Genomic DNA, 17,105 nt, shown 5'->3' with positions numbered 1-17,105 from the left:
AATTCCTGGGTGAGTGAGATCAGGGCCAAGGCCGGCAGCAAGGAAGCTGGGAGACACCTGCCCTGTACTTGACCGCCAACCTGACGGGGACGCGTCCTGGGTCAGCGCCTTTGCTGGAACGCCTGCCCCTCGTTCTGCGCTGTGTCACTTCACGCGGGTTAGAAGGGAAAAGAGTTTCCGGTTTCTTCTCTCAGCGTTGCTGCTTCCTGATCAGGAGCCCAGAGGCTGTCGTCATGGAGACAGTCCAGGAAACCCCAGCGTTCCCTTAACCCCATGCCACCTTCCCCACGGGGCACTGCTCCCGGCCGAGTCTGTCCGAGGCCTGGGCCGAGTGGACAAGGTCCGGCCTCGGTCTTATCCTTCCCGGGTCCCTGCTGCTTGGCTGTCACTGCTGTCACACTGACACTGTCCATCACCACAAGGGCTGTGGCTTTCACTCCAGGCGGGGCCAAGAGAAACCGGCTACCCTGAGGTCTGTGCTGCTGCGCTGCCAGAAGCTAAGGCAGGGTCAGTCCTTGAATAACAGCCATCGAACGCGTGGAATCCAGAACATACCAGGCTGGTGAGGAGGCCTGGACATGCCTGGAAAGGGAAGCCTGGAAACAACCACGGATGAGCCAGGCCGGCAGGAGCCCAGGCCAAAGGTCTGCCACTGCCCCTGAGGGCCCAAGTCCACGCTCAGGAGTCCCGGACCCACTGGCCAAAAAGCCTACGTGTTGGAGCTACACTGTCGTGACGGACAGAGCACCTCCCCCCCAGCTCCCTCACAAGCTGGGAGCCAGCCCGGGTGACAAGCTGGGAGCCAGCCCGGGTGACAAGCTGGGAGCCAGCCCGGGTGACAGAGCTCAGAGCAGCCTGCAGACCGAGGGGCCAGAACCACTGCTCTCTGCGTGCCCACCCCGCCCAGGTGCTCAGACCTTCTGCGCAGAGACCCCCATGGGCTCCACCTCTGCTGCCTGCCCCAAGGCTGCTGCCCCTGCGGACAAAGCAACCCCACAGCTGCCCAGCCCCCGGCCAGACTCTCTGCAGGGGCCACGTGCCCCCACCCACCACACACCCTTCTGCCGGCCCTGGGGTCCTCGCCCCATCACTCCTGACCTTGGAAGTCAGGCTCCCTACAGGGACGGCCAGGCGTCTTCCTTGCAGGGTCCCCACCTCGGCCTTGTGCTTCACTCCGCCTGGTCAGGGCGCCTGGGAGCCCAGCTGCTCCTCCTCCCCTGCACACAGACTCTCGGCCTCCCAGTCTCCCCGAGGGTCCGCCTGGGCTGGTACCTGCTCATCTTCAGCCAGGCCTCTGTGCTCGGCCCCCACCCACGCTGCCTCATCCCTCACACGTGCTCTGCCCCCTCCAAGCACACACATGAGCTGTTCTGTTCCTTGGCATCTCGGGTGCTGAAGCTCAGCAACTGGCGGCCCTGCTCTCACGTGGCTCACGGTTACATTTAGGAGACGGCGTCGGTGGTGCAGCCGCCCGTGCACGGCCGGATGAGCACGGGTGGTCCTGCCCCCAGCTTCGGGGCTCAGAGGAGCCCCCACGAAGGATGAGAACACTCATTCTTCAGCTAACGAGCACATCTGGTGTGGGTTCGGTGACTGCGAGCTGGACGCAGATGTGTGACAATGGCACAGGATGGGTTCGTCCACCCCAAGGGGACGGGGGAGGGCGGCCCCCACTCATGAGTCCAAGAGGAATGAACGCTCTCAGCTCAGCATAACCTGCCTGCCTGGGCGAACCGCTCTGGGTTGCCATGGAGACCCTCACGTGAGCCACTCGCGGCTCTCATGGCAGCCTAACCTCAGCACAGGCTCACACGGCATGTCCCACCTCAGGGACGTTGTGCAATGTCTGGAGGCACCTCTGGTGGCCACAGCTGGGCAGGGAGTGTTGCTGGCATTTGAAGGTGAAGGACAGGGATGCTGCAAACATCCTACGACGCACAGGACAATCCCCTACCTTAAAGAGCTGCCAGCCCCACACTGGAATAATATTCAGCCCTGAAAAAGGAAATCCCACCATGTGCAAGACTGTGGCTGGACCCTGAGAGGACGATGCTGTGTGAAGTGAGTCAGGGAGAGGACAGATGCCGATGAGCTCTCTCACCCATGACATCTAAAACAACTGAACTCAGAGAAACTGCACAGACTGGTGGTTACCAGAGGCAGGAGATGGGGGTGAGTGAGCCGGGTGGGGCAGGGCGGGGATCAAAAGGTACCAACTCTTCCAGTTGGAAGGTAAGTCCTGGCGATGTCACGTCCAGCACAGCGCCTACAGTTAGTGATACGGAGTCACATGCTTGAACGTTGCTAAGAGAGCAGATCCTAAAAGTTTTCATCACCAGAAAAAAAAAAAAAGTGTAACTACAGGTTGGGGGGGGGGAGTTTAACTAAATGCACTGCGTCTGATCATCTCCTGTTATATTTACCCGCCAAATCATTCTGTTGTACACCTAAAATTAATACAAGGTTTTGTGTCAACTGTGCTTCAACAAAACTGGAAACAAAAAGAGAAAAGATACAAGTAAATAAAAATGAGTGTCTGTTGGCAACAAGAAAGGACGATCCAGCCCTAGTGTCAGCAGGGCGAGGCTGAGAGCCCGGTAAGGTTTTACTCCCCATGTGATCAGAGACCCCACGGACTTGGTTTCCAGGAAGGGGGGCCAAGACACGGATACACACGCATGCGCATGTTGTGTGTAATACTCCCAGGACTGGCACGACAGCGCCCCCGTGTGGTCACTCATTCACTCGCTCACTCAACTCAGGTGAGCTCTGAGCACCTGCTCTGTGCCAGGCAGGTGCTGGCTGCTGGAGATTCTGCGGAGCAAACTCGAGATCCCAGGGGAGGGAAAAAACACGTTAAAACCCTAGGAAAGCACGAGGCTGTGCCTGCGCTGTAATTTGAAGGACAGAATCACTTTTTCTCCCTGAACCTGCACTTCAGTGGGGTTGCCTGAAGTCTCACCTCCAGTCTCCAGGTCATGGAAATTCGGGTCCAGGCCGCGTTCCAGCATCTTGACAATCTTCTCCACCGACCGATGCTGGATGTGATCCATGCATTTTTTCAGATTGGTCTAAAGAGAAAGGGGAAAACCAGCCTGTCTTTACAGAGGAATATGTCTCCAGAGCCACAGGAAGGCTCCCGACGAGGTCCACTGTCTGCCTCCCCGGGCCCCACGGCAGAGTCTTTCTGTGTCTGGAACCCCAGGGCCATGCCTGGAAGCCAGTGGGTGGCAAATGCAATCAGCCTGTCCTGGATGAATGTTCTAGAAATCTCCCATCATCCCTGTCTCTGCCGAGAGTCACAGGACCTTCCCTTTCAAAAGCATGACACCTGCACCCCTATGCTCACGGCAGCCCTATTCACAGGAGCCAAGGCACGGAAACAACCTAAATGTCCATTAACAGAGGATTGGATTAAGAAGATATAGTACAGACATACAATGGAATAACACTCAGCCATAAAGAGAAAATAATGCCATTTGTAGCAAGGTGGATGCAACGAGAAATCCTCATACTAAGTGAAGTAAGTCAGCGAGAAGAAGCAAAACACCATATGATATCACTTATATGGGAATCTAAAACAGAGCACAAACGAACCTATCTGCAGAACGAAACAGACTCACAGACACAGCGAACAGACCAGACTCGTAGTTGCCAAGGGGGAGGGGAGGGGGCGGGATGGATGGGGTGTTGGGATTGGGAGATGCAAACTGTTGCAGGTAGAATGGATAAGCAATGAGACCCTGCTGCACAGCACAGGGAACTCTATCCAGTCTCCTGGGAGAGACCAGGATGGAGGGTAATTAAGACAGGAAATGTGTGTATATGTGTGATGGGTCACTCTGCTGTACAGCAGAAATGGATATAACACTAAACCAAAAATAAATGCACAAATAAGTAACATTTTTTAAAAAAAGGATGAGCCACCCAGACTGCTTTGAAAAACCACTGTTTGCAGGTGCAGCCCTGCCGCCCCACTCCACCTCTGGCGAGCAAGGCCCAAGGCCCCTCATCTCCAAAGGGGCAGCCTCCATGGAGCGTGCGAGGGCCCTACTCGCTCTTAATCCCCCTCGGGGGAACCCCGTGACCATGAGGCAGAATCAGGGACGCTGGGTCACCAAGCGATTCAAGGGGAGGGTGACATCACTCCTCATGAGACAGAGACGACCAGGGCTTCAACCCCAACCGGGCTGCCCACCTCCTCTGCAAGGAAGTGGCTTCCGGGCCATCTCGCGGACAGCCTGGGCCACGGGACGTGAATGGCAGCGTCCAGAGGCTTCCACTGGTGAACCCCACATCCTCAGTGGCCCGCTTCCCGCCTCTACCCACACCCCTCCGCAAACACGCCCTGGGACCCTTCAGCCCACGGACACAGGCTGGATCTCCACTAAACTCTTTCCGGACACCCTGGGACCAAAAAATTAACAAACACCCAAGGACAAAGGACACACCCGGTTTCACCTGACAGCTTCCTTGCTGTTCACTAATGGACCTTTCTTCAGATGCACAAACATGCTTTTATCTCCATCTCAGAGGTAATAAAAAAGGAGAACTGGGAGCTCCCTGGTGGCCTGGGGGGTTAAGGACCTGGCACTGTCACGGCTGTGGCTCAGGTTTGATCCCTGGCCCGGGAACTTCTGCATGCCATGGGTGCGGCCAAAAAACCAAACCAAACCAAGACGAAAAACCCAAACTCGGAAGTGCCAGGCTCGGAGTCTAAACATCTGTCCAAGCGGAATCCGGTGCCAGAGGAGTCGGGTGTCCTGTGGGGCCCGAAATTCTCCCTGGCTGCCCGCGTGCGTCTCAGCTCCATGCAGGTCGTCTAAACAGCCTTTAACCACCAGAGTGGCCACAGAAGAAACCTCTTCAGTGCTGTCCCTATTGTGGCAGCAATGGCTCAGCCGGAACAGCCACCCCTCCTCCGGGAAACTCCCAGAAGGAGGAGAGCAGAAGGCAGGGCTCCAGCCTCCCCTCTCGGGGACCCTGCTTCCCTTCTGCGCGGGCACCGAACGGGCCTGCCTCCCCCGGGAGGAGACGGCGCGGTGTGCGGTGGGGCCCGGCGGCAACAAGGGGAACCCTCTGCCCAGAGCTGCCTGCCCTCTGAAGATGAAGTCACCGCCCAGAACGCCTTCACGACGGCCACCTCTCGCTCACCTTGGTGTGCAGCTTGGCCAGCTGCTTCTCGTCCAGGTTGGACTGTTTATACACCCGCTTCTTGTAGCGAAACTGGCACAGACACAAGAACAAGAGAAAACCGGGTAAATACTTCACCGGGCTGTTGAGAGGAAAGAACCTGCCTTGTCCGTGGCTATTCCCCCCCTGGAGGGGGCGCCCTACCCACCCCTCCGGAGTGAAATAAACGACTCCTGTTACACCGCAGACTCTGACCGAGGAGGAGCAGCTTCTGCTGAGATTCTGCTGCCCTTCTGGCTAGAAAGTCACAAACGGAGGCGTTCCCATTGTGGCTCAGCAGGTTAAGAACCCGACTCGTATCCATGAGAACACAGGTTCGATCCCTGGCCTCGATCGGTGAGTTAAGGATCCAGTGTCGCTGTGAGCTGGGCTGTAGGTCACAAATGCGGCTCGGATCCCGTGTTTCTGTGGCTGTGGTGTCGGCTGGCAGCTGCGGCTCTGATTTGACCCCTAACCCGGGAACTTCCCTAGGCGGCAAGGGTGCCACTGAAAAAAGAGAAAGTCACAAAAAAGAATCAAGAATCCGAGCCCGCTTTACATACCTCCTGTGTCCTCGACACCAACTTTATTTAACTCGCGTGAGAAGCCCCAGCCTGGCGACGCCCCCTGCCCTCAGCCTGCAGCCTCCACCTGGGACCCCGGCGCGCAGACTCACTGCCCCAAACGGCAGGGCCTCCTCTAGACTAGAAGACACGTCCTGGGACCAGAGGGGCACCTTGTGCAGGTGCAGTGATGGTGCCCAGGAGGGAGCCCTGGGGCGCCGGCTGCTTCCTCACCCCCAGTGCCTTTCGCCTGAGACTGCCTCCCCTCCCAGGGCACCTGGCCGCTACTGTAGCAGAGGCACCACGGCGGGTTGCGGAAGGATGCTGGTGAGCTGGGAGTCACTAGGATTCCGGGCGGAGACATCGCTCCAATTCCAGCCCCCCTCCCACTGTCCCAGCAGCTCAGTAACTGGGCTGGACGCCCCCACCCCCACCCCCACCCCCGAGTCTCAAACTCAGTCTCCTTGTCCGTCGCGTGGGGATCTAAACACAAACTCCCAGGGTGGCCCCAAGATTGAACCTGAGCTTCCTGGCACAGAACAGGCGCTGGGCAGAAGCTGTCTTATCTGCACCCCTGCCCCCCATTCCTGGGCGGGGGATGGGTGAGAGGCAGGCTCAGGGCAGGGGCAGGCTAAGCCTGAGAGTCGATCCAGAGCAGTAGCTTTTTACTGTTCTCTCCGCTCTGCTCCAAACCAAACAGCCATCCCACAGCAGACAAAATTCCTTGGTGGCACAGACGTAAACAATTTATGTTTGTTTGTTAACTTCATCGCCACACCCGCAGCCTATGGAAGCTCCCTGGGCCAGGGACTGAATCCAAGCCACAGCTGCGGCCGCTGCACCAGCCTGGGGATTGAACCCGCACCTCCAAAGCAACCTGAGCCACTGCAGTTGGATTCTTATTCCACTGTGCCACAGCAGGAACTCCAACTTGATTTAAGTGCCAAAATAAACCAGTGAAATCAGAAAGTCCCGTGACACACAGGCCGAGCAGCTCCTGGATGAAGTGTGCCGATGTGAACGGCAGGGTCCACCTTCCGACCTGACCTGGCGGGAGGGGACGCAGCCTGCGTTAGGACCCTGCAGCGTTCCTTCTGCGGCTCAGCAGCTAATGAATCTGACTGTATCCATGAGGACACAGGTTCGATCCCTGGCCTCGCTCAGTGGGTTAAGGATCCGGCGTGGCCGTGAGCTGCGGTGCAGGTCGCAGATGAGGCTTGGATCCTGTGTTGCTGTGGCGGTGGTGCAGGCCAGCGGCTGCAGCTCCGATTCGACCCCTGGCCCAGGAACCTCCATATGCTGCATGTGGCTCTAAAAAGCAAAAAGAAAGAAAGAAAGAAAAATTGCCAGGGTCCATAACACCCCGGACGGGAGCAGAGAAGATCTCTTCCCGGAGCCGCAGGTTCACGGCTTGTGGCTACAGAGGGAAGCAGGCTCAGAAGCACAAACGCCTTTTTCTGCTCTTGTCTCCGTGCTCCCTAAGCAGCCGCCGTCTTACTGAAATCATCCAAGGCAGAGAACGCCCATCCACGCCGGCCCGGTGAGTCCAGCTCCGGGCCCGGCTCAGCCCTGCCCAGAGGACGACCCGGCAGGACGACGGCTCAAGGAGAGGAATGGACAGGTGTGTGGACGATGCTTCGTAGCAACTTGGGCTAACGGTGGAGCAGCCACGGCAACGACGCCCGTCGCCAGGCCTTCCGCTGAGCGCGCTGCTCTGCAGAAAACCCCCCGGGAGCCCCACGGCCACTCAAGAGGAGGAGCCTGACGTCCCCACAATTTTGAGGCTGGGCTCTGAGGCTCAGAGAGGCCGGGGGCCGCACACAGGGCCCCACGGCAACCAGGATGGGCCACGTCTGTCTGACGCCCCAGCCCGGGCTCCCGGGAGCCCCTGGATGGGACACCAGAAGGACACGTGTGCCGGTTGCTCTGCAAGCCAGGACACACTCCTGTCCGGATTCACCTCCTCTCGATAGGTTTTCGGGGTGGGGGGGGTCGGGCCAGTGTCACCCCTCCAGACGCCTTTGGACGGGCCTAGGCTCTGAACTTCCCGCTCTCGCCCTGTTTCACTGTCTTTATAGAAATTGTCAGCCCCCAATGAGCGGTTTACTCTTCCCGGCCTGTTGCCTCCCACTGGCCCGTAAGCTCCGTCAGACCGGAACCTTGACCCTCCTGTGCACGGGCCCCCACCCCCCACCGAGGGAGGGGCTGGTTCCGAGCAGATCTCCAACCAAGGGCTTTTCCATGGGTTCCCATTTTTTTCGGCTGTGCCTGCAGCATGAAGAAGTTCTCAGGCCAGGGGGCCTGCACCACAGCAGTCACAACGCCAGGTCCTTAACCCACTGAGCCACCAGGGAACTCCAATGAATCCCCATTTCACAGATGAGCAAACTAAGGTCAGAACAGGAAGTCACATGACTCCCCAGTGGCACCTGGACTTTTCTGCCATGGCTACTCTTCTCCCTGGTCCTATATTATCCACTTGAACGGGGATCCCCAAACCTCAGCCTCGACGGCACTGGCAGACCCAGGAGTGTGCAGATGAGGAGCCGCCCTGGTCCGCGATGCCTCCGACCTCAGAGTCACCCCCTCAATGGCCCAGATGCCACCTGTGGTTCCACCCTCCCAGGCTCTCACTGCTGACAAAGCAGACACGGATGTCACCACTTGACAACAGTGACAGGTGTGGCAGTAGTAGACATGCCCACACTGCCACCTCTCCTGTGTCGCTGTCTCAACAGATCTCGTGGAAACACCGTATCTCGGGGTGCGGCAAACCCGGGGTCCCAAGGGCAGGGACTGGGCACGCTTTCCGTGGGCGTAGGGCTGCCCTGGACACGTGCCCTGCACTTCGGGAGGCAGCCCCAAGAGCACATGACTGGCCCCAGCAGCTCAAAGAGTCCACTGGGCATCATGCTTCCGCTAAGAGCAGGGTGGCCCCTGGCTCCCCTGTGCCCAGGGGCAGGAAGTCTGACTTGGGGAGGCAGAAGGAGCCCCATCCTGCACCCTCAGGGCTCACAGGTCTTGGTGACACCAGCTGGGGTGAGGCCCGTGGTTTGCTCCCACCCACGTGTCTCTCCAACAGAGTCATCAAATCCACAGTGAGAAAACAAATGGCTAAAAACGCACAACAGCCCACCAATCACAATCAAATTAGCTGTAACCTCAAGGCAGCAAATTAAATTTCTTTTACGGCTGCACCTGTGGCACATGGAAGGTCCCAGGCCAGGGGGTTGAATCAGAGCTGCCGTGGCAGGCCTACACCACAGCCACAGCAACATGGGATCCTTAACCCACTGAGCGAGGCCAGGGATCAAACCTGCATCCTCACAGACACTGTGTCGGGTTCTTAACCCGCTGAGCCACAACAGGAACTCCCCACTTGTTTAAGAGTGGAGCTGGGGGGGTGTCCTCCCCGCCCGTGCCCAGGCTGTAGGCGGGACCCGTACCTCCAGCGAGGGGATGCCCTTGCCAGTGGGCTGCGGGTACTCCCGCAGAAGCCGCTCCTCATCCAGGAACTTGCCGTGGCGCCCGTCGCTCGCCGGCTGGAACAGCCCGTAGTTCAGAATGTCCTTCAGGCTCTGGTTCAGCGAACACAGAATCCGCTGCTTTGCAACCCACACCGTGGCATCCGGGTTAAATCGAATGCACTTCTGCAGTGGAGGGACAAAGACACCTGGTTAGTGATGCAGGAGGCCACCTGGGCACCTGGCTGGAGATGCCAGAGGGGCTTCCATTCTGTCCTGAGAGCTTTGCTGCGCCCTGGAGCCCTTGGCTGTTCAGGGTGAAAGAGTAAGACCTTCTCGGCGCTTCGGTGACCATTCGAGCGGAAGCGCAGGTTCACCCGCTGTCTCCGTGGCCTCCCCGCTCACCCCCAGCTCTGCTCTCTGGGGCTGGCCAGGGAACGCGGCCAGCCCCAACCACCTCGGGCAGCTCTCTCACTTACGTGGGGCTTCTCAAACGTCCACACTTGTTAAAACATGGATTGTCACCCCTCCCACTCCCCGCAGAGTGTCGGAGGCAGCGGCTCTGGGTCGGGCCCAGAAGCCGTATTTCTCACCAGTTTCGAGGTGATGCTGTTCCAGCCGCGCCAGGGAACAGAGGACCACCGCTCGGGCAAATTGCAGTGTGGCCTGACTGTCTCCTCTGACACCTCAGACGCAGAGGGGCACGGCCTCTGGCAACCTCCCCGATAGGAACGCCCAGGGCACAAGGGACTGTGCCCCTCCTGCCTGACCCGGAACCTCACGGCTGTGAAAACACTGACGCCAGCCCTCCCGAGCCACAGAGGAAGGCAATTGGGAAAAACGGCTTGCTTCCGAAAGCCTGTCACTTGTCATGAAGGTTAATTTTTGAAAAAGTTACCCAGCACGGACAGCACCTGCAAACCAATCAGGGCCACTTTTCAAAAACACAGCAGCACCGCTACGAACCGGACAGACACGACCTGGTCACGCTCCCAGTCCCTGCTGTGAGACTCGCCCGCCAGCCAGGAGCACACGCGGGAGGCCAGATCCGCTTCTGACCTTGACTTCTAACTCTTATCCAATTAAAACTCTCATCATCAGAGCCTCAACAAGAGCTGGGTCGCAGTGGAAGCATTCAGAAACTGCGAGCTCTCACTGGCTGTGGGGCTGAAGTCAATTTTCCGCAGGTGGATTCTGTGCGCCCAAGTATGTGCACGAGGCCGCATCTCGTATCTTCCTGAGCCTCCGCCTCGGCTGAGCTCCTCCTTGCTGGTAAGATGATCCTGCTACTCCAGACAATGAGGTTGGTTCAGCGGGCAGCCCGGACCCCGCTGCTGGGAAACCCCACCCCGTGCGCCTGAACGTGTCTGTCCCTCCCCAGGGGTGAAGGCTGAATCCATGGGGAACATCAGAGCACCTCTTGGGGCTGGGGGGGGGGGGTCGGGGCCAGCTGTGCCCTTCAGGGACTGCCAGCCACAGCCCCAACCACCCCTGGCTGAGTGAGAAGAACATCCGAAGACCCCAACCCCGCAAACAAGCGTGAGCAGGTGCGACCAAGTGGGACAGTTCCTGCTTGGGGAATCATTGCGACCTCTGACTCCAGTGACACGGGCACCCAAACTCAAGTTCCCTTGGATATTGGCCTCCAAAGAGGGCCTGAGGCCCCCCCATCCCTCGCCTCAGCCAACAGAAAGGATCCCACCAGCAGGTGAGCAGAGCACAGTCTGGGAGTCACCTCCCCGGGGATCTGGGTGGCATCTGTAGAGGAGCCCAGAGGCTGGTGTCCACTGCCACTGAGTGGACAGGGCTGGGGATGCTGAGACTGTGTGGTGCACCAAGAAACCTCCTGCTCCAAAAAATGCCAAGAGGCCCCCACTGAGAAGCTTCTAGAAGAAGGAGCTTGGTGGTCAGAAAGGCTTGGGTTTGTGGGCCAACTGCATACGCTAAGCTTGTGATCCTGGGCAAACGTAGCAACCCAGGACGCCAGTTTCTGTGATGGAAACCATGGCAGCTACATAACTTGTGGGGATGTTTTAAGGATCGGATTGAACATAGATAATAACGCCGTTACGGGTTGAACTGGGTCCCCCCCAAAAGAGAAGGGTTCTTGCCCCTCAAGGAGCTCAGAGCTTGGAGGGGTGTGGTGGTTGATGCTATGGTGAGGTTGATGGTGGTGAAGGCGGCGAGGAGGGCGCTGGTGGTGCTGCCAGGGCTGTTGGCGATGGTGATGGTGAACCGGACGGGGATGCAATGGCCACGATGGTCACACAGTCACGGGTGACACTGACCGACTCCTAATGCGCCAGAAACTGTGCTAACTGAACTCACCTTCGTCGCAACTGCGAATGCAAAGCATTACTGTGGTCATGAGTATGGATATAACATGATGACTGTGTCAGTAACTACACTTAATATGCTTTTAAATTATAATATAATCATCATTATTCCCATGTCCAGATGGGGACGCTGAGCCTCCAAGAGTCATGCAACCACCTCAAGGTCGCGTGTCTAGCAATTGGTGGAAGTTCAACCTCAGCCTGGTTCCCGAGTCCTCGCTGTTTGACGGATGTGTGCTTTCCTCTCCACAGACGCCCATGGCCCCTCAGCGCAAATTTTAAGACACGGGACAGTCACCGAGAAAACGGAAGAGGCTCTTCACGCCCAGGTCCTTTGTGGACCGCTGCCTTTGTTCGGATGTCCCAATTACCTGTCAGTCTGCCCCAGGGTTGAACGCTGACAGCCACAAGGGCGAACACGTTTAACCTCCACCGTGAGGGAGAGGATTGGAAAGACGCTGTATAATTTTTTTCAAAGAAGTAGAAGCTAGGCTCTGAGATGCTTTTAAAAATAGACAGTGACAAAGCTCGAGGCACGTGGGGCTCGGCAGGTGAGCCACGGCTGCATCTCTGGGCAAGAGCAGAGGAGAGCCGCGAACGGGGCGTCCTTCCCGCCACCTCGGGCTGGGCTCCCGGGAGGGTGGACCAAAGAAAGGCCTCCGAGGAACAACAGAGCACTTCAAACAAAGGTTTTTACAACAAAGCACATCAAACAAAGGTTTTTTACCCTGGTGCGAATTCCCAAGGCTGAAAAGAAGCTCTGAACCAGCTCATCAGCCTACAGCGGTGGAACAGCCGCTGGGCTCTGGGGACAAAGGAAGGTGCTGAGCACGAAGCCGAGTTCACAGGGCAGTAGGACGCGGGGAACCGGGTGCCCGGCCACAGCTGAGTAACTCCAGGGTGGACTGTGCACGGACCCCCGACCTAAGAACCCAGCCCCCCCAAAACAGATGCCCTCCCCCCATCTCCTTCCCCATCTCAGGGGCAGGACCTCCTCCCATGAGGAGTTCTTGATTCTGCCCTGCCCTGCACTTCTAGATCCGTCTGGATTGCGCCACCGCCTGCAGTGCTCGAGTCTCAGTCTGGCCCTCACTGCTGCCAGCAGCACCCATCCTCTCTCCCCGGGTTGCTCTTAGCCCCTGTGCTGAGCTCACCCCACACAACCCGATTCCCAGCAGCCACAGGGTCCCCTCTCAAGCCAAGTGCTCCCACATCCGCCTGTCAGTGCCCAATGCCTGCCTCTGCCCGTGCCCAGGCCCCATACAGGCATGCACGGGCACACACACACACACACACAAACGTGTGTATAAACACACATAAACAAAACACACAGACACACAGGCACGTGTATATAAACACATAAAAACACACAAATGCAAACACACACACACACAAGCACACACACACACACACACACGCACACACTCTAACAATGCCCAAACATTCGCGGGCCACCCTCTGGAATGCCAGGTCACATGCACTCCTCAGCTGAGCGTCCTCATCTGCCAGCTGAAGTCGCACACACACCTCCCAAGAGGGCCCAGGACGTGCCCTCCCTGTGGCCGTCTCAGCCCGAACTGACCCCTGAGCTCCCTGAGTTGAACCCACTGCCCACGGACCACCCACGCTCATCCAGCTGCCCCCGCCCCCTCCTGCCCAGCCTGTGGGTCACAGTGCCACCACCCCGCATTTCTCTGGCCTCCTGGGAGGTGAGGCGGAGTGCACTTAGCTTCACAATGGTCCCCCTCCCCTGACTGACAGGTAGCAGTGGTACCTGTCACTCCCTGGTCTCCTGCTGTGACCTCCCGGTGCGTCTGGGCTGAGCTGGTGGCTTAGGATGCACGATACTTGCGAGAAGGCGCAAGGCCTCTCCAAGAGGCCTGTCGGAGGGCTGCTCCCCCACCCCCAGCAGAGCCCTCACCACGGGTCGGGTGGTCCGGGGAGGGCGGGCTGCCGACAGGGCAGAGACGCGCACACTCTGTCCGTGAGATGGGGGTGGTGACCGGCCCCTCCTTGATGTCGGGAGTCTGGGGCAGCCCGGCCTCCAGAAAGCTCTGGGACGCCTGCAGGCCGCTTCAGCGTCCCCACGAGGGAGGCGCCCTCAGCCAGGTAAGCGTCCGCATCCTTCTCCAGGACACGGCCACGGCCACGGCCCCGCCCTCTCTCTCTCAATCCGCAGGCGCCACCGACCGCCTCCCTACCCCCGAGTGTGAGATGCTGCGTGAGGACTGGCTTTGTCCTTCTCTTGCCATCACCAGACCTGCAGCTTAGCAGCTGCCAAGGGAGCCGAACTGCACGGAACACAAAGCTCCATCAGGATGATGGAACCCAGCAGGAAAGCCGGGTCTGGGCTGGGTCGGGACCAGGACCAGGACCAGGATGGTGGGAGCTGCCATTTCTGGGGCCTGCTTTGCCCCACATGGGCTGGGAACTCGTCATCTCATCGAACGAGGCAAAACCCCTGAGCTGTGGCCGGTGTGCGGTTAGGCTGCACGGAACTCCAGCCCTTCTGCTGGCCGAGCTCCTGGTCAAGTTCACGTTGACCATGAAGAGCGAGTCCCACTCTCCTAAGTGGTCAGCATGACGTGTAGCTGTTCTGGGAGACAAGAGGCTGAAAACCCGGACACCGGGGGAGGCACCCGGGGCCCTAGAAATGGAGCAGCAGGCCCCCCGCCTGCATCGGCCACGGGAGACCCTGGGTCTGTGCGTATGAGTCCACTTGGGCTGCTGTAACAAACACCACAGCCTGGGAGGCTTAAACAGCAGACAGCCTTGTCCCCCGTCCTGGAGGCTGGCGTCTGAGCCCCAGGGCTGGGCAGGGCTGCTCCCTCCCGAGGTCTCTCTCCTGGGCGTGTAGACGGCCGTCTGCCCCCCGTGTCCTCGCAGGGCCGTCCCTCTGTGTGTGTCTGTGTCCTGACCTCCTCTTCCTCTAAGGACCCCAGTCCTGTGGGATTGGGACCCACCCCCATGACCTCAATTTACCTTCATCACCTCCTTAAAGATCCCCTTCCCCAAGTACGGTCCCAGTGGGGTGCTGGGGGTCAGGATATTGGGGGACACAACACAGCCCACCACACTGTGAACATGGCCAAGTCTCTGCCTCACCCCGAGGGCCACACCGGGGCCATGTCTGAGTGGCCAAGTCACGGCAGGCCACCAAATCTGGTGCCTTGGGCTCTGATGTGTCTACGGGACAAGCTGGCCTGCAGGACAGAAGCCAGCAGAAGCTGGACAAGGCTGTTCTGATTCACAAAAACACAGCAAGAGAATCTCATGTAAGCGAGTCGATCGCTTTGCAGATCTGCTCTGGGCCCTGAGAGAGGGAGCTGCCGACAGGGGCCGTTCTGTAAGACGCCGGGAGGGTAGGAAGCGTCTGGACAGAGCTCCATCGGCGGGGAATGTGACACCATGTGCAACAGGTACTGTTAGCGAGCTGTCTGGGGGCCGGGGGACAAGCATCCACAATCCAGGCTGAATCATTTGACCCGTGCAGGTCCCTCCACTGCCCTTCTGCCCACGCACGGTCCTCAGGTGAAGCTTAAATCCAGCTCGCTCTTGCCTTCCTCCCAGAAAAATCGAGACGAATGCCAGGGCTGGGGTTGCAGTGACGAAGCACTCGGGGGTCCTGGTGCCGGGGGGGCCTCCCTGCACCACCCCAGGCAGGTTACAGAGCTGGAAGCACAGACCCCAGTGAGGACAGACACCCCGGCCCTGAGGCTTATTAAGCTGCATTCAGTAAAGAGGTAGGATGTTCTGGGAAAAAAAAACCGTTTCTGAGAATGTCCGTCCTGACACAAGAGGCTCATTTCACGTCACCCCCGATGCCTTTATGACGCGCTTAAAAGACCCACATAAAGGTACACGGAGTGGCGTCCTGGCCTCTCACGGCTGTTTTATGTGCTGTCTGTGTCTCTGCCAGCCTCTGCCACCCAAACTGTGCCTGGGGGTTTTCAAATGCCATCGTCCCCATGAAATACTGCTTTCTGCTGTGGACCAAGACCCATCGGGCTGTACTCGAGGCAGCAAAACATCAAGATGCTGTCATGGGAAACAGGTGAAGGGACATGTTTCTACGCCCTGAGGGAAACGGTGGGGGACCTCGACCCAGGAAGGACAGCCTGAACGGAGGAGGCCGAGGGCCCCGAGCTAGGGCTTCGAAGGTTGAAACACCAAGGAAGTCCAGCTGGCCCTGGATTTGCCTCTCCACTCAGAGTAACACTTTTCAAACAAGCAAAGCTTGACAGCAGCCCCTGGTTGCTGCGGTGAAGTGGCAGGAGGACCGTGCACCCCAGGGGCCTTTAAGGGGCCAGCTAGGGGTCCTCTGCCACTGCCAAGGCCATAGGCAGGGACAGGCACCAGCTGGGCTCTGTCAGAGATACATGCCCTCCTTGGAGGAGAGTTAATTCCCCCTGTTGGCATCACCATTTCAGGCAGGACCAGAGCAAAGCAGAGGACGTGCCGCTGACTGGAGAGGACCTTCTGGAATCAGTAAGTCGGGGTGGGTAAGAGTAGATGGGGGTAGAATTAAACTGTCCTGACTGCAGACCCAAAGCCCTTGCTGTGCGCCCGTGGGCCACGTGTAAGCAGCTCTCTGCAGGAAAGCATGCTCAGCAGGAAGCCCCTTTTGCTGTCACTTCAGCGAAGCTACACTCTAACTCATTTTTCAACCAGGCATTTCCACGTTTTATTCTTCTCTGGCCCAAGCACACCTTTCAAATCTTTTTTTTTTTTTTCTTCTATTTTTTTTCTTTTTTGGCTGCTGAGACACAAGGCATTCCCAGACCAGCGATCGGATCTGAGCCACGGTTACAGCCTGTGCTGCAGGTGCTGCCACGCTGGACCCTTAACCCGGCCAGGGATCGAACCCGTGTCCCAGGACTCCAGAAACACCACTGATTCTGCTGCACCACAGAGGGAACTCCCACCTTTCAAATCGTTTAATCACACAATACCTGCCTTAACCTGTCGGTTCCTTCCGCAGATTGAGGAAGCAGAAATGAAGGGTAAGTGTCAGCTGACCACATCGCTTCCTCAGCTTCCCCTTTGGCCATCTTCTGGACAAACTTCACGACCAGACTGTGTGAACAGGAACCACCTAGGACGTCCCGCTGTGGCGCAGCGGGTTAAGGATCCAACTGCAGCGGCTTGGGTCCCTACGGAGGTGCAGGTTCGATCCCCAGCCCGGTGCACTGGGTTAAGGATCCAGGGTTGCCGTAGCTACGGTACATGCCGGTTTCCATCCTTGGCCCAGGAACTTCCATAAGCCATGGATGTGGCTAAGAAAGAAAACCTCCAGGGCAAGAAAGCGGCAGACCTGTCCCCCAGCTTAATGATTATTTGAGGTTTCCTCAGTTTCTGTTTACAAGTTTCATGTCCTAGCAGAATCATCAGAGGTGGTTTACGGGGAACTCTGAGGCCACCGTCCCCCCAGATGGCCAGCATTCTGAGTAAAGGCACCTCCCCTTTCTTATCGACATGTGTGGGTGTGGGCAGGTGGGGCGACCCCCCCCCCACTCAGTAGCACATCAAAGGCATCATCATCTTATATTCTCCAGGAGGAGGTATTAGCA

General features: G+C 58.2%; 1 protein-coding gene across 7 annotated transcripts in view; it reads right to left on the bottom strand.

The window, feature by feature from the left end:
- Nucleotides 1–17,105, bottom strand: part of SHANK2 (SH3 and multiple ankyrin repeat domains 2) — a 517,908-nt gene that overhangs the window by 412,012 nt on the left and 88,791 nt on the right. For all 7 annotated transcript variants that reach the window (XM_047775007.1, XM_047775012.1, XM_047775005.1 and 4 more), the window contains 3 exons: nucleotides 9,182–9,385; nucleotides 5,155–5,226; nucleotides 2,963–3,071 (listed from right to left, as the gene is read on the bottom strand). In XM_047775007.1, coding sequence (XP_047630963.1) covers nucleotides 2,963–3,071; nucleotides 5,155–5,226; nucleotides 9,182–9,385 — 385 coding nt within the window. The remainder of the gene's footprint in view (nucleotides 1–2,962; nucleotides 3,072–5,154; nucleotides 5,227–9,181; nucleotides 9,386–17,105) is intronic.

Source organism: Phacochoerus africanus, chromosome 4, assembly GCF_016906955.1.
Source record: "Phacochoerus africanus isolate WHEZ1 chromosome 4, ROS_Pafr_v1, whole genome shotgun sequence".
NCBI classification, from domain to species: domain Eukaryota; kingdom Metazoa; phylum Chordata; class Mammalia; order Artiodactyla; family Suidae; genus Phacochoerus; species Phacochoerus africanus.
The sequence above is the reverse complement of the archived record's forward strand: the minus strand, read 5'-3'. Positions and strand labels throughout refer to the sequence as shown.